Source organism: Apodemus sylvaticus, chromosome 8, assembly GCF_947179515.1.
Source record: "Apodemus sylvaticus chromosome 8, mApoSyl1.1, whole genome shotgun sequence".
Taxonomy (NCBI): Eukaryota; Metazoa; Chordata; class Mammalia; order Rodentia; family Muridae; genus Apodemus; species Apodemus sylvaticus.
This window is the reverse complement of record NC_067479.1, coordinates 62,509,812-62,536,351: the sequence shown is the minus strand read 5'-3', so window position 1 is coordinate 62,536,351 and position 26,540 is coordinate 62,509,812. Positions and strand designations below refer to the sequence as shown.

Genomic DNA, 26,540 nt, shown 5'->3' with positions numbered 1-26,540 from the left:
CTAGTTTCTACTAGATAGCTGACCATCAGGGGTGGCAAAGATGAACCAGAGAGAGCCTCCGAATGTGGTCACAGCAGACAGAGGTAAACACAGAACTGTGACGGGAGCCCAGTACTATATGCGCAGCAAGCACTACTGCAGCAAACGAGCTGATGGCGGTACAGGGTCTCAAGGAAAGAGTGGGAGCTCTCAGGGCAGGGATATGGGCACAGTGAAATAATGAGAGGCAAAGTAAAGGAATCCTAAGGAGGCTGTGGCACTGAAATTGGGACAGAGTCCAGCACTGCCTGCGTGCGTGCATGCGTGCGTGCAGTGCTTGACATGAGGCAGCAGATCAAGGTGGAAAAATCTGAGTCTATGTGGTGAATAGAGGAATCAACTTTTTAAGGATCTTGGAGCCATGGTTCAAAGTAGGGACATTTGAGAGTCAAAGTTGTTTTGTAGAGCAACATTTCCTGGGGTGATAGACACAGAAGCCACGCGTGTAGCGATGGCAGTAGCTAAGGAGAAGTCATGAAGGCATAGAGACAGAAGAGGCAGGACCCTTGCGAGTGGTACTCTCAGCCTCACAACAGTCCTGTAGCACGGCCAGTGTTTGCCTTCTGGCACTTTAATCTTTACATGGTTTTTGGTTTGCTTTTTGTCAAAAACAACAAAAAATAAACAAACAAATATTTCTAAGGTAGGAGAGCTTGGCTGCTAGCTTCTAAAGGAGACACAAAATCACTCTAGAACTTCACTCTTCTTTCTATTGGAAATGCTTATAGCCTTAGATGTTCTGTAATATACAAAAGGGAAAGAAATGCAAGCACATGCCTGTGGATAGCAACATGAAGAGATGGCACACTCTGAGGACACTGCACATCACAGAGGACCCCATCAGCTGGGCGACCAGTGCACAGCTGCCCACAGGGAAATCAATGCCTGCTTTGCTGTAGGAGGAAGGGTAAGGAGCAGCCATGAGCTAGGAACAAAGGCCACTGTCCCTGAAGCACTGTTGTTCCAGTAACACTTCAATCACTGAAGCCAGAGAATGTTTTGCTTTGCATCTTGAGAATGTAGAAAAAACAGACCAACTGTAAGAGGGACTAAAGCCATGTATAGGCATGTCGGTCTGTGTCCTCATGCACGCTGCCTCTGCAGAAGACATCTGCGATTTCACTCTTTTAGTTATCTAGAATTAGCTTCCAGGACAGTTTCCTACTACTCATAATTCCATGTGGATTTCTTCAGAAGTCATTAACACTAAGCCAGCCTACATGCTATGGAGTTTAATTGTCCCACCTCCTATTTAAGAGTATCTATGTGTGAAATGATCGTTAGCAATAAAACAATTAAAATGTCTTCGTTTCTTAGGCTTGTTTTTCTATAGTGGGGTAAAGGCAGTGCTGAGCAGTGCTGAGGGAGAGGAATGGGGGCATCATTACTTATGTTTACCTACAATTACATAGGTTATGTGTACATGAAAGGGTGTGTGTGTGTGTGTGTGTGCACGTATGCGCATGTATACTCACCTGTGGGGGTTGATAATGCTCCCCTCTAAAAGCCAGAGACTAACACAAACCCTAGTACCAAGCATGAGAAACATCCTTTTACGTTGTTTCCTAGTGATTTCAAGCAACTTCCAAAATAATGCAGGCTCTTGCTGTTGGCCTTAGTTGCTTCTCAGAATGTAAAGGTGAGTTCCTAATGCTATTGGACTCTGGAGACAGGACTTGAAAGAATTGACCTGGATCTGACCCAGAATTGTCCTCCCTGTGGTCTAGGTTTCACAGTACTGGAAAGTGCTATGCAAGCTGCCAAGACAGAAAAGCAATCAATAGTCCTGTCCAGCTAAGATGCCTATGAACCACAACAATGACCAACATGGCAAGATATCCTCAAAGGTGCAACAGTGGCACTCATAGCTTGGTGGTAACCAATAGTTGTCGAGTTGTACTTATGGACAATTTGATGGAATGGAATTCGTGTCTCCTAATGTAAACACAGTCAACTATCTGTGGCTGGTGAGCCCACAGAACCTACAACCTACTGCAGCATTCCCAATACTTACTCATACCCGCAGATATATCTATGCCACAGCCCTTATATTTATGACTCAGAAAATGTCAAGGGCAAAAGGGGTGTGAAGATTTCAATGCCACAGAGGACCAAGATGTCTGCTTTGAGATTATATCTTCTATATATGACATGGAAACTGCACCCATAACATCTCAACAATATTGTAGCACAAACATGACCTAAGCAATGATACCATCAGCTGATATGCCAACAGGAATGGGGGAGATCTCACAAGGCCATACCCCTAGAAGCTATCAGTCATCAGGGACTGCTAAAATGGAGAGAACCAGTTTTCCCTGGGGATGAGTCCCTAAAATGGTTATCTAATACCACTGGTCAGCCCTAAAAAATATACATATGAGCAATGTTATATGGATTTAGCGGTTTGTATTTATATATTTATATATGCATACACATGTAATAATAAAAATTAAAGAAAAAGAAGAAACCAGTAGAGATAATGTATGGAAGTAGACAGAGGGTGTGGTGATGGAAAGAAACAGTAGGGGAGAAACAGAATGTGACAATAGGGGATAGAAGATGATCAAAGTGTATTATGTACATGTATGGAATGTCAAAATGAAACCTACTAGTTTGCACAATTAATACATGCTAATAGGAATGAAAAATATTATTGCACATGCTAAATACACACAAACCATTAAAAAGACCAGAATTTCTCATATATACGAAGTAGCCAGTTAGAAAACTTAACACAGTAATTATCTTACTTTTATTATTATCTGTCTCTTATTATTTAAAAGAACAAGATAAATGAAAATTAAAATAAAATGCCTAACAAGAAAAGCAGAGTGAGCTGGGCTTGTAGAGATCAGACTGGTCTGTAACCCTGCTCTCACCAGGTGGAGTAGGAGACACAAGTTCCGGGTCATATTCAGCTACTCAGTGAGCTTGAAGCTGTAGCCAGGTGGGGCAGCTCACACCTATAATCCCTGGAGGCTAAGACAGGAAGATGTCATTGCAAGGCTAGCCTGGGCTACACAATGAATTGCTCTCTCAGAACAAGCAAGCTAGAGAACACAAACAAGCAGGTAAGCAGGCTTCTGTCAGATCAGCCCACGTGCTTCTCACGTATTCAGCCACCATCACATGTGCAGTCACGTGAAAGCCCAATTAACTGGAAGCCCAATCAACTAAGCAGTTAGGTCACTGCAGCCATAACTTCCTGAATTCATCTGATCTTAGCTGAAGTTAGGCCCAGAATAGAGAGACAGCTAAATATCCATAAACTACAGCATATTCTCATGGTAGGGTTCATAATAAAATTATATTTTAAAAGTCACATAATGATAGTTAATATAGAGTTACACAGCTGGCATAAGTCTCTGCTGCTTATGAGGGTGTGTACATACACACAGAGATATGACTGAAAACACGGTAAGATGACCACCGAAAGCAAGCATGAGAACTCATTTCTACTCTAGATCTTCTTGTATTCCCTCACATTTTACACACTAACCATATAGTAACTGTATAATGCAAAATGCAATATTTGAAAAGAAAGTTTGCTATCTTATGATGTGAGAGAAGTGCAATTTTACGTATTATTAAATAATAAAGTTTCTTAGCTTGCCTTGCACCTTTTGGCCACATTTGAGAGAATGTTTCATAAATGCACTAGCGTTCAATAAGCAAAAGCCATCCTGCACTAATGCCTTTTTACAGATGAGCTCATTTTGAATTCTATGGGCAGAATAAAATAAATAACAGCTCTCCCTACATCAACCTTTTAAAAGGTAAACATGAAGAGAAAAGTTAAAATATAAATGAGTTCTGTTCCAGAGGAAGCTGTATATTTTCACGGTTTGGCAGCATCTTAAAACTTCAGAACAGAAAAGCTTGTGAAAGGATAGTTTTAAACAAAAAAATTAGTATTGGCCTGCAGACAGATTAAAGACACAAAAAGATGACTTCTCAAATCCTCATTTATAAATTCATATGGAAGCCCACAGCACTGACCACTGTGGATTTAGAGAGAGTGCAGAGCAGACCCTGGCAAGGAATCAAAAACCTTCGAGTTGCATGGAAACACCACGAGGTCAGCTCCTTCCACCTGCAGTAAGGGTATCAACTTCATAGATGGAGCCACAAAAGAGAAAAACCTATCCTCCTCAAGGTCATGTGTCCTGACCCAGTTCGCTGGCTCAGAGGCCTAACGGGAATGGCCACTGTTGGCTAAAATAGGCTATTGTTTCTGAATTCATTTAAGATATGTAATGCAAATCCCCGAAGATGAACCAAGTAGCTGAAGGTCCTGCCAGTCTCAGAGCAAGTGAACTCTAGGTCCACAGCTGCATCTCACCCAAAGGCTTCACTTCCCTGAACAAGGGAACATGATTACCCAGGGGACAGCTTTAACACTGACCCACCCTTCTTCCCTAGGCAGCAGAGGATTTAATAAAGTCTGGAGTGCATCATCACTACACATCACTGGTCTCTGTCTACAGTGGGATTCACTTAACCTACCTGCAACAACAGCTATGCAAATACTATAGGTTATAGGCTTCCAACTAATTCCTTATCAGGATGTGGAGATACCAATTTTTGCTTGAGCACCTGCTCTTTGATGGCCAGGAATGAAAGGCATTAGTTACTTTCCTCATTGCTGGTCCTAAGTTGTCTGGAAGAGGCAATTTAAGTGAGAAAGGATTTCCTCCGGCTCACGGTTTGAGGGGACTCTGTAGGGCATGGTGGGGAAGGCAGCAGGAGCTTGCTCACATTTTAGCAGACCAGTCAAAAAGGAGGAGGGAAGCCAGGCCAGGTTATAAACTTCAAGACCCATCCCCAAGAGATTCCTTTCCTCCAGTTAGGCCCCATTTTCTAACAGTTCCACAACTTTCCAAAACACCACAGAAGTTTGGGCCCATATGACCCAAGGGACATTTTACATCAAGTCATTATAGATAGAGGCTGTTCTGAAGCTCTCAGGAAACACCACACAACCGAACAAACAGTACACCTGTCATGCTCCCACTATATTAAAGAAAAACAAGGTGGAGGTGAAGTAAGTTTCTGCTGCTGAACTTTGGAGGCAGATTTCTGGGGCCTGCTGGGAACAGGACTTCTTAAAAAAAAAAAAAAGCAAGTCTCTCTGGAAGGCTGTGGGGCAAGGCCATTTTTGCTGGCTACAAGCGAGGTCTCCAGAACTAAAGAGAGCACACAGCTCTTCTTAAAATCGAAGGTGTTTATGCCCGAGATGAAACAGAGTTCTACTCAGGCAAGAGGTGTGCTTAAGTGTACAAAGCAAAAAACAATACAGTGATTCCTGGAGACAAACCAAACAAAACCAGAGTGATCTGGGGAAAAGTAACTCGGGCCCACAGAAACAGTGGCATGGTTTGTGCCAAATTCTGAAGCAACCTTCCTGAAAAGGCCATTGGACACAGAATCTGTGTGATGCTGTACCCATCCAGGATTTAAACTAATGGAGAGTAAATAAATAAAAGTAGATTTGTGCTCTGGTAAGAAAAGAAGGACAGAAAGAAAGAAAGAAAGAAAGAAAGAAAGAGAGAGAGAGAGAGAGAGAGAGAGAGAGAGAGAGAGAGAGAGAGAGAGAGAGAAAGAAAGAAAGAAAGAAAGAAAGAAAGAAAGAAAGAAAGAAAGAAAGAAAGAAAGAAAGAAGGGAGGGAGGGAGGGAGGGAGGGAGGGAGGGAGGAAGGAGGAAGGAAGGAAGGAAGGAAGGAAGGAAGGAAGGAAGGAAGGAAGGAAGGAAAGAAAGAAAGAAAGAAAGAAAGAAAGAAAGAAAGAAAGAAAGAAAGAAAGAAAGAAAGAAAGAAAGAAAGAAAGAAAGAAAAGCTGCACTTGAGACAAGTGGCTTGACTGACTGACTGAAGGACTGAAAGACTGAAAGACTGAAAGACTGACTGACTGACTGACTGACTGACTGACATTACCAAGCATGTGGTCCACGCTCCATTTTAACAATAAAGAAGAGGGTGTGTTTGGTTCTGCTAGTCCATGAACTTTCCAGAGGAACACCCAAATGCGAGTGAGAAACAAGTCAGCATTTTGGAACTCTCACAAACTCTTGGGCATCCATCGGGGCTGTTGAGTTCCTATTGCTTTCTGCTTCAGCTACAGCCAGGCGGTAGCTGCACCTTTTGCTTTCTGACTGGTATTACTGATAGGAATTAGGCTTGTCAGAGAGAACTAGAAGGTGAAAGAGAATTAATTTCCTCACACTTGGCCCACCAATAATATAATAGAAAGGTCAACACAGGATTGGTAGAAATCAACTCATTGTTCCCTAGATGGTATTTTTCCCCCTTGGGGTCAATGCCAAACTTTTGCAAAATTCACATTCCTACTAAAATAATAATGTCTGAGCCTAAAATGAGAACTGGCTTTCCAGGGGCATCAACCTTTGCAGGAAGGTTGCTTCAGAATTTGGCATAAACCAGGCCACTGTTTCTGTGGGCCCGAGTTACTTTTCCCCAGATCACTCTGGTTTTGTTTGGTTTGTCTCCAGGAATCACTGTATTGTTTTTTGCTTTGTACACTTAAGCACACCTCTTGCCTAAGTAGAACTCTTGTTTCATCTCGGGCATAAACACCTTCAATTTTAAGAAGGGCCGTGTGCTCTCTTTAGTTCCAGAGACCCTTTAAAAAAAAAAAAAAAAAAAAAAAAAACAACTCATAAATAGCAAACCAAGTAAGTAAACTCTTAGGATTATGGTTGCAATAAAGTCTCTGCTTTTGGCCAAGATCTCGTGAAGCGTCAGGTGTACTACTCTCTGGTTATGCTGGCACTTCCTCAAGCCTAGCTTTTCACTTCCCATGTCTTGGCTTCATCACCATTTTCAGTGATAGTTAAACTATCAGAGGGTAGGTAATGGGCCTTTAGTGGCCTTTTAAAAGGTAAATAAATTATAGAGAACCTTGTTTCAAAATGTCAAAACAACCCTCCACCTCCCAAAAAAACCCTTTTCTTAAAAACAACAGTAAAAGGCAAGGAATTGTGGAGCACTCCTTAAATCCTAGCTCTAAGGAAGCAGAAGTAGACAGATCTCTCTGATTCTGAGGACATCCTGGTCTATATACCAGTTAGTTCCTGGACAGCCTGGGCTACTGTAAGAATATACTGTTTCAAACAAACAAACAAATAAACAAACAAAAGTAAAATTAATTCTGATGCTATCTGACAGAACATGTGTTTAGTCACTGTGTACAAGTTTAATAAACTTACAAGAAATAACTAAACAGTAAGGCTATTTTGGTGACGAGTCTGCCTAAGGATGATGGCTATATGACAGTCTCAAAATAGTTTGAAACAAAGTCTGGGCTTTGGAAAAATACACTTCTTGATCTTATTTTACATGTATGTGTGCCGTGCCAGCAGAGTCAGAAGAGGGCATCAGATCTTCCGGAGCTGGAGTTAGTGCTAGCTGTGAGCTGGGATTAAAACCCAGGTCTTCTACAAGAATGAGCAACCTTTCCTGCCCTAATCTGAACTTTTAATGTGTGGCATGTCACCAAAGCAATAGAACAGAATAATTTTTATGAAGCAGTATAGCATACTCAGAGTTTCTATGGTACATAGGTTTCCAAGTACAGTTTAAAGAGGATATACACTTTGTACCATGAAACTCAGCAGGAGATTCAAGATTCTTCAACCAAAAGACAAGCAAATAGAACACTTACTCCCACGTCCATATCCTGCCACAGCTGCAAGTGAGCCCATGAAAGCTGTGATCTTAGGTCTTTATACACTATAAGAAGAGCCAGGATCGCCTTTGATCCTGCCGTTATATAGAATCCTGTAGTATCTACCACAGGATGGATATAAAGTAATAGCTGGTATATTTGTACCCTAAAGAGAAAAGACTCACATGTTTCCCACAGTGTTCAGTTAGTCATAAGCTGACCTCCCTCTGTGCCAGTGTTTACACATCTAAAGTTCACATTCTGATGAGGCCTATATCTCACAGTGACTCTCATGATACCCAGAGACACCTAACTATGCTGTGTCTTTGTAGACTGTGGTTACAGAAGGGCCTGCAGAACACAGGCTTCTATTCTACTTAACTGTCAGGAACTAGAGAAAAAGAGGTGTACCATTGTTTGGTAAAAATAACAACTGCCGCCAAAGCATACACAGGAGAACGGGGAAGACTTTTAATCCACCTCAAAAGCATCATGATAATTTCTCTTTTAGCTATTTCTGTTTGACCAGAAAGGAACCAGGAAGTATAATTTGCCAATTTTAAAATGCATTTAAGGACAGTTCATCTTCTTATTGGCTATGAGAAATGGATTGGGATAGCTTTACTTGTCAATAAGTGGCAAAGTTTTGTTGTTTTTCCTCAAATAGTCTAATGGATTGAAATGAGGTCATGTCCAGGCTCCTGCTGTCTCATGTAAATGCTAAGAACTTCCTTCTCTTTGCAGAGGCACAGGAGGTGCAGCTCATTACGTTCCACTCGAGTCATTCCACAAGGGTATGGGAGAGGAGAAACTCATTTTAAAATTCAACTTCCAGTACCTATTAATTCCAAAATTTATAGTTTATTCCCCCAGCATTTTCTATTCTCAACCAGCGCTGACATCAGGAAGGGGTGGGGGGAGGAAGCCGAGCTGATAGTGAAAGTATGTCGGGAGGCAGAGTCCTCGCTCACCAAGGAGCAGAGGTGGGGAGCTCAACCCTGCCACCACAGTACAACAATGAAGGAATGGAAAGACAACACTGAAACAACAGGAGTGGGTTCTAAGTCACTTTAGCGGGGGTAACCTTAAACCCTTCATTAGTACTTACCTTTGGATTGACCTAACGGCTTTAACATTTTGAAGAAAATTGAAAGGTACTTTACTCCTCTGCGTCTCCTCCGAGCCTGGCGCGTCTGGAGTGGACACAGGCTAACAGCTTGACCTTGCTGAGGCTGTGTGTCCTCACCTACTCACTCAGCCACGTTCACATCACCCTGGAAGCATGAGCTTTCACGCCTAGTGCCAGGCAGCTTATTTGCCTGCCGAGTCTAATAAAATGCTTGCCTGGAGCTTATACAACACACACTGAGCAGATGGGGGACAATTCTTTCTGGCAATGGTATTGTCGGTAATTCCATCCTGACAATGTACCTTAACACTAAGCTAGTGAGAAAACCAAATTTTGTAATTTTTATAAATAATAATGTCTCTTTATAATATGGGAACAGAATCAGAAGATCTGTAGAAGATTTAGAATGGCTGGATTGTCAAGTTACTCCCTTCCATGTAAGGGTAATCTGCTCTGACTTCAGAAAAGAAGTATGGAAAGACTTTTCAAGCCAGTTTCAATTTTTAAATTCCTATGCTGTCCTATAAATCAACCCTCTCTCAAACCATAATCTTGAGTCACAGGGATGGAAAAAACAAAAACACTGCCCTTGGTTTACATGTGGGAGGAAAGTAGCAGCGCAGACGCCGTGGAAAACGGACAAGGAGAGCATATGGTTAGAACCCACTGTAGCATGGATGCAAGTTGATGCCCAGAGAGCCAAGCCTGTCATCCAGCACGAGTGTAAGCACCTCCACTCTAGCCGGACTCCACCAATGCTCCCCACTTCACCCCTGCCGCTGACATGGCCTGCCTTCTCTCAGTAGTCCACTCAAGTACCATTCCACAACCACAGCAAGCAGCCTCCGGGTCTCTGCAGCCTTCCTCTCCCACTGTCTGGTGGCCCATCTCTCCCGCTAGGACAGCCCAGGTCCCACCCAACATCCACTGCTCATACAGGACAAGAGCTTTTCAATATGCCTCAGCAGTGTGCAGTGTTCCTCAGAGAAGAGGGAATGGTGGGTGACCTCTTCTTCCCAAATCCCCACCTCGTGGGGACAACTACATTCTTTTTTAACTGTTTTCATTTTAAAAGGCGCAGCAGACTTTAACTGGTTGAAATGACAACTTTAGAAATTTTCAGCTGAATAAAATAATATAAATTAATTTATATTATTATTATTGTAATATTATTTATTTATTTATTTATTTATTTATTTATTTATTTATTTATTTGGGGGGAGGAAGGTATAGAGGTCAGAGGTCAACCTGCATGAGTTGGCTCTCTCCTTTTGCTATGTGAGTACCAGAGATCACTGACGACTTAGGTTGTCAGGCTTGGTGGTAGGGGCCTTCAATCACTGAGCCATCTCATTGGCTCTAATTTATTTTTTATCATCCTCAGGATGACGGCTCCCCAGGGCTCGTCTGCTCCCGGCGCCCAGGCCGTGTTGCTGGCCTGAAGCTGGAGAGCTCGGTCTCTGCACATGCTACTATCCAGACTCACCTGGCGAAGAGTCCGCTGAGCCTACAAGTACAGAGAGACAGGCACGACTGACACCAAAACCTTATACTCACAAACTGTCCTGGGAAGAATTCCAAAATGCTAAAGACCAAGGCAATGAAATTACAGAACCCCCAAATAACAATGTTCTAGAAACATGCTTTATAAGCTGATTCATCTCTTCCATACTAATCCTCCCAGGAGGCAACAATACACTCTGTAAAATGCATCTGTGTGTCAGACACGTCTCAAATGTAGATTATACACATGTCAGGTTAAGGGCAGAGACACCAAGTTTAGAGTTTTGATTTAATTTGTGTTTGCCATAATACTGTGGCCGCAATGCTATTTTAGCTCACAACAGCAGTTATTCCAAGAGCCTATTTTTGGATACTTGAATTTTGGGGGAAGGAGACACTTTATAAAGCTTGTTCTCCATGCTAGTTCCTTGGCTTCTGGGGCAAGTATTTTAAATTAACTTCTTAAAGTTATTTTGTTGATTTCAAAGGTCAAAAAAAAAAATTCATTTTCCTTATAATTCCCAGGCTCTATGTTTACTGGTGGGTTTTAATTTTGTTCTCTATTGCTTACATAAGATGAATGTGACAGAAACAGCCCAAGAACAAAAACATATTACAGGAAAACTGACCCATAAGAACAACAAAGCATGCACAGATACATCCGACTAGGACACAGTCAAACAGTCACTCACTCACTGACTACAAATAATAGCAGTAAGTAACTTTCTGACTCCATGGCTCCAGGTGGTCACGGCAGCCAACTGCAGTCACCACATCCTCTTGATACTGCCAGGCACTCCCACAGTTACTGCTAGCCTGGTCAAGACTTCCCCAACGGTGTTGCTTTGGGAACAGTAGCCAGGCCTCATTCTCTGTGTTCTAGCCACAGACCCAAGATACACTTGTTTCCCAAGGCACACCACAGCCAGATCCTGACAGGCACATTAGGGAGAGTATACTGGGGCCTGGCTCCTAGGCTGCAAACCTCCAGAATTCAAGCCCAGCTTACACAATCTCTTATTCACCAAGAGCTGTTTCTAATCTCTCTCTCCAACACTGCCTCATTACCGGAAGGGAGTTGATGGAATGAGTCAAGAAGAGGCAGGTTTCGAGAAGTCCCAGTTTCCATCTCATACTATCTGCAGATAATAGGCCTATCAAATGTAGGTTTTCCATCTTGTGGATATATAAACCTAAGTCTAGTTTATTTGTAATATATAAACAGGGCGCTCCTGATGTGGACTAAACAATGCCTTCCTTTTTTATGCTTTGTTAAGGTATAACTCACATTTGGAGCAATTTACATATCTGAAATGTGATTTTAGCTTCTTCATAAAAGCATAAAAGCAATGTACTCTTCATCTGTTTCCAGGTCCCCAGACCTCTGTCTTCCCTAGTCTGGGCCAGTGGCAGTTATGTTCATTTTCTTTTTTTTTTCTTTTTTACAAATTTGATTACTCTGGATATTTTCTATGAATAGAACCATTATTATAATATAATATTGCCCCTTGCAATGATTTGGGGAGTCAGTACTGGAAAAGTGAAGTTATGTAGGACAGGGAATGCAATAAGGTCAGTGAAAAAAAAAACATTCACAACATTTTATATATATGAATATGACTGTCTATTATAAGCCAAACACTGATAAGTCCTGGGGAAATGCATCTTTGAGGTGTGTTGGGTGTGGTAAGGTACTGGGAAATTGCACACGCCCTTGTCTCTGCACATACATGTTAGCAGGCTATAGTGTGTGGACACTCTCCTGTAAGTGTTTTATTTTTCTCACTCAAATGTGAACAAGAAAAGGAGGTTGAGTTTTCAGAGGAAATATGAAGAGTAAAATAATTTTAAGGAAGTAGAAAGGGTAAACCAGCAAGACACAGTATGAGTGCTGACTGGAAGACACAGTATGAGTGCTGACAGGAAGAGACAGTATGAGTGCTGACAGGGAGACACAGTATGAGTACTGACAGGAAGACACAGTATGAGTGCTGACAGGAAGACATAGTATGAGTACTGACAGGAAGAGACAGTATGAGTGCTGACAGGAAGACACAGTATGAGTGCTGACAGGAAGACACAGTATGAGTGCTGACAGGAAGACACAATATGAGTGCTGACAGGAAGACACAGTATGAGTGCTGACAGGAAGACACAGTAGGAGTGCTGACAGATTAAAGACCTTTTTGAGGTTTAGGATCATGAATTTAAAATGAGATAAATCAGCAGGGTTTAAGGTTTGTTTGTTTTTCTACTTAAAACCAATTGCAAAAACAAACAAATAAAAAACCAACCATGCAGAAACTGTGTAAGTGGAAGATGCCAGCAGACAAGCCTGTACCAGTGCTGTGCAAATAACTCACTGGTGGTGTTCCCAGGTCCGGTGCCATGACACTCAGGCAACTTCCTACCTGATGCTAGAATGGCTTACTCTGAAGACAAAACACTCAGCAAGAACTACCAGGAACATTCTACTATTTTGTCATATGCATCGTCTCCACTCACCCTCGCATCTCGACTTACCAAGGTCCTAAATTCCCAACGGGGAGCTAGGATCAAACCTTGTCTACTCTGAAGTTTATCTTCTTTTATTCTGTCATTACACTTAAATCTTCAGTTTAGAAACATAAGAACTGGAATCTAGGGTTGTTGAATGATTTTCCAGGGCTGATCCATTTTCCAGTGGTCCAGACACTGTCCTCAGTGGATGCCTGACCATCACCCAGCTAAGCTCCCTCTTCGCTCTCTGCTGCAGTCCTTCCACGCTCCCCATTCTTTTCTGATAGTCATGCCTTCTATTCATGCTATCCCGCTGTCTTTTTCCTATCATCCAGCCCTCCTCAGGCAGGCACAGGTTATCTGACAGCCTTCTAATCTGGCCTCCTGTGAGTCACTCGTACTATTACAGTGTCACATTTACACATAGACTAATGGTTACACAGAATTAAAAGGTGTGGGAGGAAAAGAGAGTGGCTTCCATTAGATCCTAGGTTCTGAGGGCACAGCAACCATATTGTAAAAGTAAGTGTGGTGACACGTGACTCTGGATACATTCACAGTGTTAAGCAAGTGAGCTCTATCTCAGTGAGGTTGTTTTAGTAAGTGCATGTACACTTGTGTGGGGGTCATATGACAACTTGGTGGAGATGTCTCTCCTTCCACGCTGATGTAGGTTCCAGGCTTCACAGCATGGCTGCTGAGCCATCTCAATGGCCTTTTCATTTTTTATACTTATTTATCCAAGCCACTACTGATGACACTCAGGCTTCCGCCAGTATTCTGATATTATATTATAGTGTTCTTTTTGTATTTCTGTCAGTATAAACAGGAGTGCAGCTCTGAAAAGCAAATCACAGGTAACTGTCCCGACATAGCCTGGCTCTCTTCCATTGGAGCTGCTTTGTTCTGCATTTCCAAAGAATGGATGAAAATGTCACATCTGTGGAGCCCAATCAGAGAAAACTTTGCCAAACTGTGTTTGCCAGTGTGGCAGGGGAAGGATAGCACCTCAACAGATTTTAATTCAACTCGCCCTTGATTCAAGGCCAGTGTCTTTGCTGGGGTGCAGTGACTTACACCGGGAGGCAGGTACAGGAGGCCTGCCATGAGCTGGAGACACCAGGGCTGAGAGAGCCTATCTCGAGGACAGCCGAGCGAGTGAGCGTAGCAATGGTCACTTTAAGACTTTACGTGTGGCTTAGGAAGCCTTTGCATTACTTCTGTTCTGGTCCCTTTTGGCCATCTTTCTGTACAGTTGTTGGCCTTACCTCATTTATGAACTCTCTCTATATTAAGGGTGATACCTTTCTACTTTGTTAGTTTTACCCCAGAAGTTCTGTCCACCTATATTTATCCATCATTTCATTTCTGCTTTTGGATTATGAGATTCAGTTAGGAAACATTTCTCCTACTTCCAGGATGCAAAAGGATAATTTATGTTTTCTTCTTATATAAATTCACTTCTCTGATTGATCTGAAATTTATCTTGCTGTATGGAGTGAGGAATTGAATAGTTTTGGACTTTCATCCTATGCTAACATATTTGACTAAGGCTAACTTGGCTGGACATATACATTTATCCAAACCTTCAGTCTATGCCAAAAAGCATGCAGCTGCTGCCCTAAGGCCAGGAGACTTCGTGTTCCACTTCTGAGAATGCAAAGCTCCATTTGTGGAGGATGCAGATCATCTAGACAATTGCTACTCGGTGCTCTGAAAGGCTCTCAGCATTTCGGAGCAGTCAGGCCTGGGCCACACCTTCTCTAGCTGTGCCAGGTAAGATGAAACGAAGCCAGAAAATACCGAGTCCTAGAGTGAAGATATTAAATTAAAATTAAGGTTAAAAATGTTAGAACTAAATAGGAACCTTACAGAAAGATAAAATATTGTACATCCTTTTGACTAAAATTTAGTCAGTATAATTCTATGAAAGAAAAACTCAGAAGTAAATGGAACCCCAGTCTCTGAGTCTTAGGTTTGATCCTAACATACATGGAGAGTGACATGTTTTCTACTATCTGCAAAGTATCATCAAGTGTTTGCATGTTCTCAATGGTTAATATTTCTCATACCGACTTTATGTAATGAATGCACTTTGATTTATTAGTGAAAAATTTAACTGATTGCATCATCGGTATAATTAAAACCATGCTAGGCACAAAGAAATATCAAAATTTATTCTGTTACCCAGAGAGAAATGTACAATGTTGTGGCTAATCTAAGCTAGGCATTGTTTTCATTCCCATCTGCTATGTGGAAATTTGAAACAAACATTCAGAAAGAATCAAACTGCACAGATGAGGGAAATGGAGCAGATTGTAATCAGATCTCCAGAACACTAAAGTCTTCCCCTTCCACTGTAGTCAGTCAGGAAGACACTGGTTTATTACTGAGCATATAGTCTACTCTTAGCTACAGTCAAGAGCGTACCTCACAGTAATAGATAACTGATGGTTCCACTGTGGCTACCTATTCACCTCACATACGCCATCTGAACTCTAACTCTAAAGCCTGTCTTCCCTCAGGTAGTGATGTCAATGCATTGGGAAACAGTAATGAAGCAGGTAAGAGATAGTAAACAGCCTAGGTAACATGCTGCTGGCTACTGAAGACAAGAAAGATACAGTTTTGGTCTCTTGACTTGATCAGAGCCTGATCAGGTTTATGGGACTTCTAAATCAGCATCAAATGTTCTGTCCAGGATGCTACACTAGTGGTTGGATTAGGTAAGAATAAACCCTGTTGTTGTCAACTTTTCCGGCAAATCAGAATCCTGTGTACATCACTTATGCCAGAATATGGGGGCTCCTTAAAGGACAGTTCCACTGTAGAATACATACTAAATATAGCACTATGTTATAAGCATGTATCATACCATGTCAGATGGGAAAAAATGAAGCTGTCAAAAGTACTGAAAACAGACATGGCTCAGGTTCTGCTACACGCAGCTTTTAACCTTTGGGAATCCACTCAGTGAGATTGTTCATCTTCTGTAGAAAGCAAATCTCAGTGCTTTCCTTTACGGTTCAACACTAATGAAAAATTAAGCTTCACAGAGGGTTTTCAAAATAATAGAAAGATATACATTTAAAAACACTAACTCTAAGCTGGGTGGTGGTGGTGCATACCCTAATCCCAGCATTAGAGAGGCAGAGGCAGGAGGATCTCTGTGAGTTTGAGGCCAGCCTGGTGTACAGAGTGAGTTCCAAGAGAGCCAAGACTACACAGAAGACCCTTATGTCAAAAACAACTGCATAAACAACAAAAACCCTAAAAATCTTAGCTCTATAAAGCTGGCAGAGGACAAAATTAAGCTGTAAAATCAGCGGACAGATGCTGACTCCAGCCTTATGAGCTCTCTTATCTATCAATATTTTATACTAATATTTTATACTACCTGCAGAGCTAGAATCTGGACTTCAGATTATCTTTTAGAAATGAACTAGGCCGCCAAGTGTCTCACAGGACCAGGAAACCCACCTTTCCATGACAGCTAGGCACTCCTTTCTCCAGGTAAATCTACTCCCTCGTCGAAGACGGAAGGTTCCGGGTGTGGCGGAGACTGGGGGAGGCGTTTGTCTCCATTCAGGGTCCTCTATTGGAATGGGAGCAGGTCTCATACTTAACGTAGCCCCTAGAATAAACAAGACCTTTTTTTTTTAAGCAAATATCTTACAATTAAAAAAAAATCAGCATTATGAAGATATCATGAAAATAAGACAATGAGCTCTGAGTATGAGCTTTCCTTTGTCTGCTGAAGCTTAAAGGCCAAGATATTTAATATTCTTATTTTTAAAAACATGATAAAGGAGCTGGAGAGATGGCTTAGTGGTTAGAAGCAATGATTGCTCTTCCAGAGGACCTGGGTTCAATGGCAGCCAACAACCATCTGTAACTCCAGTTCTAAGAGATCTAATGCCCTCTTCTCACCTCTCCTGGCTTTGTACACACATAGTTCACAGGCATACATGCAAGCAAAAACCTATACACATAAGATTAAAAAAAATGACCAAAGGAAAATCCCAAAGAGGTAAAAGTCTCTTTTTTCAAAAGCCGGTGAAAGTCAACATACCTGTCACCTTCCCATCTGCTTCTATGTGTCCCTAAGTTCCTTTAATGCATTGCATACAAAATATGAGACCTACCTCCTGAAGGACTTGACTTTCCTGTTAAGCCTTTTTTGAAATCCGTATACTAGGTCAGATGTGGTGCACATCTGTAAGCCCACCACTTGGGAAACCAGAGACAGAAGGATCATAGTTATTAAGGCTAGCTTCAACTTTATGAAACACTGTCTCAAAAAGAAAAATGTCTGAGTTCGAGGCCAGCCTGGTATACAAAGTGAGTTCCAGGACAGCCAGGCCTACACAGAGAAACCCTGTCTCCAAAAAACCAAAAAAAAAAAAAAGGAAATAAGATGATGTTTTACAAGCCTTCAGTGAGCAGGATTCAGACTAATAATCTTAGTAAATTTCTTCCATAAGTAATTTTAGCAAATATCTTACAATTAAATAAAGTAAATTAAATAAAGTAAAATCCATATTCTTTCACCTCTCAACTATAACAACTTCAATCTGAAAGAATTCACTAATTTAGACTAGCTTTTCTCAAATAGCTTCAACCAGTTATAATTCACTAATTCTTGATCTATCACATGTTTTTTTCTGTGGCTGGTTCTGGACTTGCAACTAGACTCAAACCAGAGAAGCCACATTGTCTCAGGCTTACATGGACCTAGCTCACAGATCTGAACAGAGACTGGCATGATTCCCCGGAGGGCTCTGCTTCCTGTTCCTCTTTTACTATGTGAACTGATAAATTCATCTTTCCCAAATGTAATTAGTCATATCACTCTTCTGATTATTGTCTTCAGGACGTTTCCTCTGACTATAGTTTAATGTAAACTCTTTTTCTTTCTTTTTAGACAAGAAGTAAAATATCCCAGAACTCCTGCCTCCACCTCTCAAGTATTGGAAGTATGGGCATGCTTCACTATGTCTAATTAATCAAAACTCTTAATAATATGTCCTGGAAAGGCAGGTTAAACTCAAGAGATTTATGAATATATGAATACATATTACTCTCACACAGTGAATACATTTTTTTGTATTCACTGATAAGAACTGTTTTCTATCATATCATCAGGTAACACCATGGATAATGTCTCTATTTTAATACACATATATTTCCCCCCTTCTTCCCTCCCCCTTCCATGTAAACCCAGGATTGTACTATGTTGCTTAGACTAGCCTTTAACTCCTGACCTCAATAGTTCCTCCTGCGTTAGCATCCCAGGTAGCTGGAACTAAAGGTATACAAAATGTGGGCCTAGCTAAATCCCCTTCCTAAAGGAAGCATATTTGTATTTTTGTGGATGTAGACCAATGGTTTAAGCCTAGATTGTCCTTTTCAAACATACTTTCTTTCTGTTTCTCCCTTATTAGTAAATCTCTTCTTCAAATGGCAAGCTAAAATATCTCAGCTTCACTTTACTTTAATTTTTCTCCAATCTATACTCAAATTTCATTAATTTTATATTTAAAATAAATCCAGTATAAAAGCTTCTTTTTATAAGTACTGCTGATTTAACAGCAACTCTCACAACCATAACTGCCGAGGGCAGGTTGGCAGATGAAGTTTCACAGTAAGTCGTCCTATGACATGGACAAAGTCCAAAGCTCAATCACAGGGAGCTTTGTACCTCTGTCTGGATCTCCTTGGATGTGTGCTTAGCTGTCCGTTAGGAAGTCAGATCAAATGCACATGCTAGCCATGCAGAAAGACTGCATAGAGTGAAGGATGCTCCCCTGATCTCCAGGTGCTTCTGCCGTTCTACCTGAGGGCCCGACAGTGGAGGGAGAAGCTACCTTGTACACGTACCCCACAGTATACACATCATATAGATACTTCTATAGCCATTTTACAGAGAGAAATAAATACCCAGGCATATACTCCCAACAAAGGCATGTTGGTAGCCAGAATCCAAAGGCTCCATGGGTCCTTCCTTGCGTCCTGGTAGCTGTATCTTTGTGTAATGCTTTCCCATTCCGTACTCATGACTAGACTGTGTGATCAACAACATGTGGCAGTAAAAACAAGTCTCCTCCAGAACTCAAACACCAGGGCATCTTTCTTTGGTTTCTTTTTCAGGTCACTTACTCAAGGGAGGAGCTGCTGGGTGAGAAAGGATGCTGGGGTTCTTGAGAAACTGCTGTCTCTGGCCATAAGGCAGTAAGGATCAGGGACAGGCAACACCCATGTGAGTGGCCTTGCATGTGGACCAGCCAGCTCCAGTGACTGCGCCCTGACTGACACCCTGACTAAAAGCTCATGAGGATATTTCTCGTGGATTCCTGATCTCTAGAAACAGGAAATAAATCTTTGTTGTGCTAAACTGAAAGACTGCGGCATGGTTTGTATGACAGCAGATAATATAGGTCACACAACCATGTCCAGTTGTTATTTCATCATATCCTCCCAAACACATAAGCTCCCAAACACTTTTTCAAGTGCACCAATTTAGCAGGAAAAAAAAATCCATTTAAGATAAAATACTTTATTAATGGTAAAATGAGCATTTTCTGTTTGTTTCTATTCTGCTACTGTTATTCTGACTTTTGTTAGTTTCTGGTCCCTTTTTATTGCACTATAGATTTTAACTGAGTGGAGATACAACATCAATTATTAGTCACAAAGCTGTAATCATTTTTCACTTGTCATCTGCTGTATCTTTGTTTATGGCATTTTTCAGATCCTAATTTATGATACTTAAGTTTGTAAGCCTTTCCAGGCAGCCGGTGGGTGTGAATCTTTTGTATCAAGGCTAATAGGTTTAAATCTCTTCCATTATCATCAGTGAGTTTAAATTTTTTATATCATGGTCAATGTGTTTATGAAAAGGGTTTAGGAACTCAGCAGTTAAAGAGCCCTGGTTGTTCTTCCAGAGCACCCAGGTTTAATTTCCAGAACCTCCCTGGCAGCTTACAACTGTAATTTCAGTTCCAGGAGATCTGATGGCCTCTTCTGGCCTCTCTGGGTACTAGACTTGCAAATGGTGCACAGAAATACATGCTGGCAAAACACTCATACAAATAAATCAACAAACAAATAAAATGTTTCTTTTGTCAAAATAACCAGAGCCTGGTTCAAAGTCTTTCCTATTTTTACCAGAGCAAGCAAGGATTACAGCACACAGTAAGAGTCTAGGATAAGAACTTACCTATTTAAAAGTATATAAATTTTGTTCCAAAAAGAAAAATGTCCAAAACAACCAAGCTAACATCCCAGGGGGTCAAGAAGAAGGCAGAAACAGAACAGGAAAGGCCATGGGTTCTCTTACCACATTTGCCCTGGTGAAGAGATGGAGAGTTTCAGAGTAGAGGAGATGGGGAAAACAGAACACAGCATCAGTGAGCTCCAGCGTAGGCTGCAGAGCTATGGCATGTTCTCTTAGGTAGGCATGCAAATTAACAGAGAGCAGACTAAGAGGCTGAAGGAAACAGACAGCCAAGGTACAACAGAAATCCCTTTTTGGTATTGGGATTTACTGTTAATAATATTAATCTTTAAAAATATTCTGCATTGTCTAGACTTCGTGTAAGAAAGTTATTTAGATTAAGTTGGTCAGAGAGGAAGGGAAAAAACGAAATTAGGAAAGGGGTAAAACCCCAAGAAAATAAAAGAGTGACCTAGTGTTCTTGGAAGAAATCAAGACTAATGTATAGAAAGATGAGACTGAATAATTTTCAATCTGTAAATATTCTTAATTTTTAAAATACCATATTAATTTTTTGAAGGTCCCCCCCCCCTGTGTTCCATGTCTTTATCAATGCAGCAGTCATTCAGAATAGCACAAGGAGCCAGGTAGGCATGGGAGCTAGCTGCCTGGAACCCGGCCTGGGAATGTGGAGTTGGCCATCCCCAAACAAAGACTAGCTCTATCTGTGAGCTGGAGATGGGCAGAGGGACCCTGCCTCAGTGAGGAAGGTGGAGGACAGCTGTGGATGATTCCTGTCATCAACCTTGGACCTCCAGGTACCCACATACATGTGTACCCATCCTCACACACAGACACCAACACACACACACACACGCACACGCACGTGCACGCGCTCGCGCTTGAAAAAAGAGCACATGAAGCACTTTGAATGAATACAGATTTTTTCTAGAAAGCCCAGTCTATTTTGTTTTGATTCAGACAGCAGACAGGGAGCAATGAATTCTACAAGAAAAGGATAATTTAAAAATTAAGGACTTTGACAAGACAGTGCAAAGAAACTAGACGGCGGGAATAACGAGGATAAGCCTTACAACTTCCCTGCAGTGACACAGGACTTCTGGGCTGGCGGTAATGCCTGCTCCACATTACACCTGAGTTTACACTAAAACAAAACTTTGTACTGTGTTTTGGCAAATCTAAACTCATGAGAAAAAAAAAAGCCTGCTTTCATAATATGCTAATAAACCTTAGGTTTTCAGTGAGTGTTCTGTAGATTATTTTATGTACAGGGTTAGAATGGGGGGAGGCCCTACTAATCAGCTAGTAGGCGAAGGTTGTTAGCACTATCCACAGAAATGGCAATGGCTTTTCATCGCCGCCAATGCCATGAATGTGTTCCCCAGAGCTCTGGCATGCTATATGGGAAGGATAGGTGTTTCCTTCTGACCCACACACTCACTTCATGTGCACTGTGCACAGCCTCCCACCTGACTCGGTTTAATATAAAGTCTGCAGATCAGTGTCATGAGCCTGCAGGAGCCAGAAAATCCTGCCTGCTGTAGTAATGACTACATCGGACAAGAGAAGATGGTGGAGCTTAATTTGAATTAATAAAGGAATTTTTCTCACATCAAACACACTGAATTTATAGCACTTGGTTCTTTAAGAAAAGAGGCATTTTCTTGTACATGTTGTCATAAGCAACAAGATCAAGTCCATGTGATTAGTTTCCATCAGCATGTTTTATTTATAAGACTTAGCAGGCTTTGAGATGTGCTGGGAAATTCTGATGATGGGTCTGTTTATCAGAGAATCATATTATATCTATAGATATTGGATTATCAATAAAAAGAACCCCACTTTCCCTAACTGAAAAGTTTATGTAAAGAAAACCTTGTAAAGGAAAGACTTGTAAAAACTTGGAACGGCTCTAGAGACAGGAAGCTGGGAGAAGAATTTCACTAGAGGAATGCAACCAGAAGTCATTTGATATAAGCAGAGTCTGCAAACACAGCCGATTTGTTTGCCAGGCATTTCTACTGCAGAGAAAAGTCAGCTTTTCATTTTGCAGTTTGCCTTAACTTTACATATTTTTCTCAAAGTATATGTGACAACATGATGCTATTGACATTTCTTCTGATAACCTGTCTGTTAGACAAGGAAAGCACAGTTTATTTCCTACAGATTGCTTCAGGCAAGCTACAGGACCACACCTCAGGAGCAGGGGCAGCTCTTAGATCTTAACATGAACTAAATTGACTTTCACATCTCTTCTATCCCTCCCTCCCTCCTTCCTTTCAGTACACATTATATGTATTTTTCAAATACATTTAGACACAATACAGTGTCTAAAATTCAGAAAGCCACAAAAGGGTCATTATTCAATGGTAAAATGCCTGCCTTGCCTTGTATGCACAAGGTCCTGGATTTAATCTCAAGCACTGCAAAACAAAAAAATGAGCCAGCAAACAAACAAACAAACAAACAAAAGACCCAGAGGTTAAATAATTAAGTCTTTCTTTTTTTTTTGTTTTTGTTTTTATTTTTTGAGACAGGGTTTCTCTGTGTAGCCCTGGCTATCCTGGAACTCACTCTGTAGACCAGGCTGGCCTCAAACTCAGAAATCTGCCTGCCTCTGCCTCCCAAGTGCTGGGATTAAAGGCATGCACCACCACTGCCTGGCTAATTAAGTCTTTCTACATATCCCCTTATCAACAGCATCTTTCTTCAGAACTGTTCTAAACTAGAGTCCCCAACGGCTTCTATACTTACAGAAATCTAAACTGCCTCTGTGTGTGTGTATCTATTCCTTGGATAATAGTAATGTAGTATATATTGTTTCATATCTTACATTTTAAGCTTCTGTATGCTGTTTCACTGCATGCAAACATAATTCACACAAAACATAACTACAATATTCTACTATATTTTCTGGTACAGAATTTAACCACTTCTTGATGAGGTGATTCTACTGACTTGCAAAGAAGAGCGTAAGGAAACTCTAAGCAACTATTTAAAAAGCAGAGAGAAAAGAACCTTAGGCGCCACACTGCATTCAAAGATTACAGCAACTCCAAAGTACCCACAGAAGAGGAAACACCACCATTCTTTAGACAGAACCAAAGGCTGTTTTAAAGTCCACAAAGACACACTAATATATCCAGGAAGAATCCTATGCCACATTACCTCTTAGATTAAAGGCGAAAAGACAGAAAAAACTTAAATACTGATGGGGAAGATTCAACTGTTATAAATACAACACAACTACCATTTGACACTTACTAACTTCCTTTTTTCTGTTTTAGCTACTTGTAAAATATAACATACAGAAAATGGAAGGAAATGAGTATAGACTCGGGTTTTAAACAGGAGGCAGAGATGCGACTTCAATGAGAAGCCGACTTATGCACATAGGGAACTCATGCTTGACAAGAGAGCCTCCTTGAGTGCTGTTAGTCTTTCCCTGTGCTACCTTCCAACTTCCTTTAGTGTCTCTTGGGAGCTGGGCAGGCCTAGCTCAGTTTTCTAAATACATTGAATTGGGAAGTAAGATTAAAAACAAAAACAAAACCATTCCAAGGTTGGAAGCTAGCTTCTCAGTAGGAGTCCTCAGTGAGCCTCAAATGCTGCTGCAGCTCTTTCCTGCTTCTAGTGAAGGAATTCTGTCAAGGCTCCCCCCTCCCTGCCCCAAGCTGGAGTACAGCCCTGATCCCTAGTGTGGGAACTCAGCTCAACAAACACTCGTCTCCATGCAAGTTCTGTCCTAGGAACCAAACCTCAGGTAGACACAGTACCTCATATAGCTAGCTGAACCCTCACTATGCCTGTGTGTCTCTGTGAAGCACACCACACACCAAGTTTCTTTCCTTCTTCATCTAGCTAGCATCTTAAATGACTGGCTTTGGCATGAGTCACAGGAGAAGGAACTCATCTTCAGAAGACTACTAGCATCAGGTCTGACAAACGGATTCAAAAATATTGTCAAACTGTGCTGGTCTCATATGGAAGCACCAGACAACTGAGCACTTGAAATGTAGTTGGTTGGAAACCATGTTGTAAGTGTAAAATACCTACTGATTTCTAAAGAATCTGGACAAGAAGTAAACAGGGAGTGGTGATGTTTCAACTTTCAACATGAAAATTAAACATTGAAGTGACAGGTGCTAACATATATCATTACTGTGAATTTTCCGTTTCTTTCTGAAATGTGACTGCTAGGAAATATAAACCCACATGGCATTTGCATTGCATTTCTCCTGAGAATGGTGCCGCCTTGGAACATGTAACAGTAGTAAGAATAGAGGCACTGTTTCAAGAGATTTGCTTATGCTTTTAGACATTGCTAGAAAATATGAAAGCAAAATGTCAGCTGATAAATGTTGAAGGAATGATAGATGAGATTGTTCATAATTTTTTATGAATCTCCCTGGAAGACCTGCTTGAGCAAGGATCTTCAAGGAATGCTGAGACTGCCTAACACAGGACAGAGTATTTACCTTGGAGCAGAAGTCACACTGACTACTTAAAACTGGAAGGAGAGATCTCGTCTCCACCTTCATAGCACCATCGAGTGCAGACACAAGCAGGGCCACCACCTGACCTGCTCTAGGACACATGGCAATGCCGACTTCTTACTATCTTACTGTATTTTCACCTAGTGTTTCATTGAGAAAAATACACAGCAAAATTGTGCTTGTACTGCTTAATATTTCCTTACACCTACCTACCACACATTTCTCTATCAATCCATCTTATTTTTGTTGCATCTCAATGTAAATTGATGTCATTATGACAGGAATTACTTAAAAAAAAAAAATCTATGCACTATTTCTGACAAAAACACTCAACCTGAATCTAATGGAGCCCTTAATTCTGACTCCCACTGTATAGGCAATCAGAAGATGCTTTCTCCTTATGCCCTGGAGCTGCATCTCAAAAAACAGTGTCCCTTTTTATAGTGTTCAGATTGTTCATACTCTGTGTGAGAGACATAGCTTGTTGTAAGCTTTTTTCTTTTAATTTTATTCTTATCTAAGTTCCTTTTTAAATTTTATTTTATTTTATTTTATTTACATGGGTGCATTGTAGCTGTCTTCAGACACACCAGAAGAGGGCATCAGATCCCATTACAGATAGTTGTGAGCCACTATGTGGTTGTTGGAATTGAACTCAGGATCTCTGGAAGAACAGTCAGTGCTCTTAACTGCTGAGCCATCTCTCTAACCCCAAATAAATCTTAAAAAATATTAGTGAACAGCAAAAATGTTCACAATTGTCGTATCTAAGAAAATTAACTGAAAATAGCTGGATACCTTATTGGTCTTTTTAAATTTCTGTAATTTATAACACTTCAAAAAAGAAAATAGGGAAAAATAGAGTCTAGAAATACTTTTATACAGATTGTTAATATTTTGTTTTGTCTTATCACGGCCTTTTGGGTTGAGGAAAGAAACAAACCAACAACACCCTCCATTCCCCACCCCACAAAGGCACTTGAATGCAGTACTGTGTACTTGTTCAGGGTCAATGCTGTTGCATGCAACACCTCCCCTGGTGTGCCTGCAGGCTTTATGCAGTGTTGCTGCAGAAGGCATCTCGATGTAAATGTTATACTAACAAGGACCACTACATCATAACCTGAGCACTGTGCAGCCCGAGACAGACATTCTCTGATGTCATATTTTTCTTTATCTACTTGTTACAAGTGTCTTGGAATAAATGTTGCCTATTCTTGGCCACTCCGGACACCAAGACTCATGATCTTTTCTCTTAAGATTTCATCCTATTTTCCAATCTAGTGCTGCTCCTGGGAGCTATGTAAATGGCTTCACCTTAAAATTCTAAAACATATTTATTACCCCAGTCACAAAAATTAAAAATACAAAAGCATTTGAAGAGATCATTGGAATAGTACAGTATGAACTGAATAAAAAATATCAAATACAGACTAGTTAACATAATGTTTTTCTAAACAAAAATGTAAAAAAAAAAAAAAAAAAAAAAAAGGGTACAATTTTATTTGTGCACCTCCAGTTGAAGAAAAAGGGGTCAGCCACTGATTCTTCCAAACTGTGCCTAGGAAAATCATCTAACCTTGAAACCACAAGGCAGCTGAGAAGAAGAGGCGAGCCCCTTGGAAACAAAACCTCAGCACAATCATGAGCAGGGCTTAGGCTCTCAGTTTGCCTGCTTGCATAGAGGAACATACTAAAGTGTGAAGCAAGTTTTCTCAACAAATTAGCACTTGGGGTCACTGACATAATTGCTTTCTCCTTTCAGCACAATAAATGAAAAGGAGACTTACCAGGGCTTGTCTTCTCAAGCTGGTACCATCGGTAGAATGCTCTTTTCTTCTGCTCACTCAGATCAGATCCCTGCTGCAGCAGCCAGTGAGAGATTCGGCTCTGACTGATCCCTACAGAGAAAGAAAAATAGCTCTTGGTGGGGCACTGAAATCATAGACAA

General features: G+C 41.0%; 1 protein-coding gene and 1 pseudogene across 15 annotated transcripts in view; one reads left to right on the top strand and one right to left on the bottom strand.

Annotated features, from left to right (window-relative positions):
- The window catches only part of Hmbox1 (homeobox containing 1), a 133,465-nt gene that overhangs the window by 20,900 nt on the left and 86,025 nt on the right, over window positions 1–26,540 (bottom strand). For all 15 annotated transcript variants that reach the window (XM_052191197.1, XM_052191195.1, XM_052191198.1 and 12 more), the window contains 2 exons: window positions 26,380–26,490; window positions 16,337–16,490 (listed from right to left, as the gene is read on the bottom strand). In XM_052191197.1, coding sequence (XP_052047157.1) covers window positions 16,337–16,490; window positions 26,380–26,490 — 265 coding nt within the window. The remainder of the gene's footprint in view (window positions 1–16,336; window positions 16,491–26,379; window positions 26,491–26,540) is intronic.
- On the top strand, window positions 41–5,502 carry LOC127691094 (60S ribosomal protein L35a-like; annotated as a pseudogene).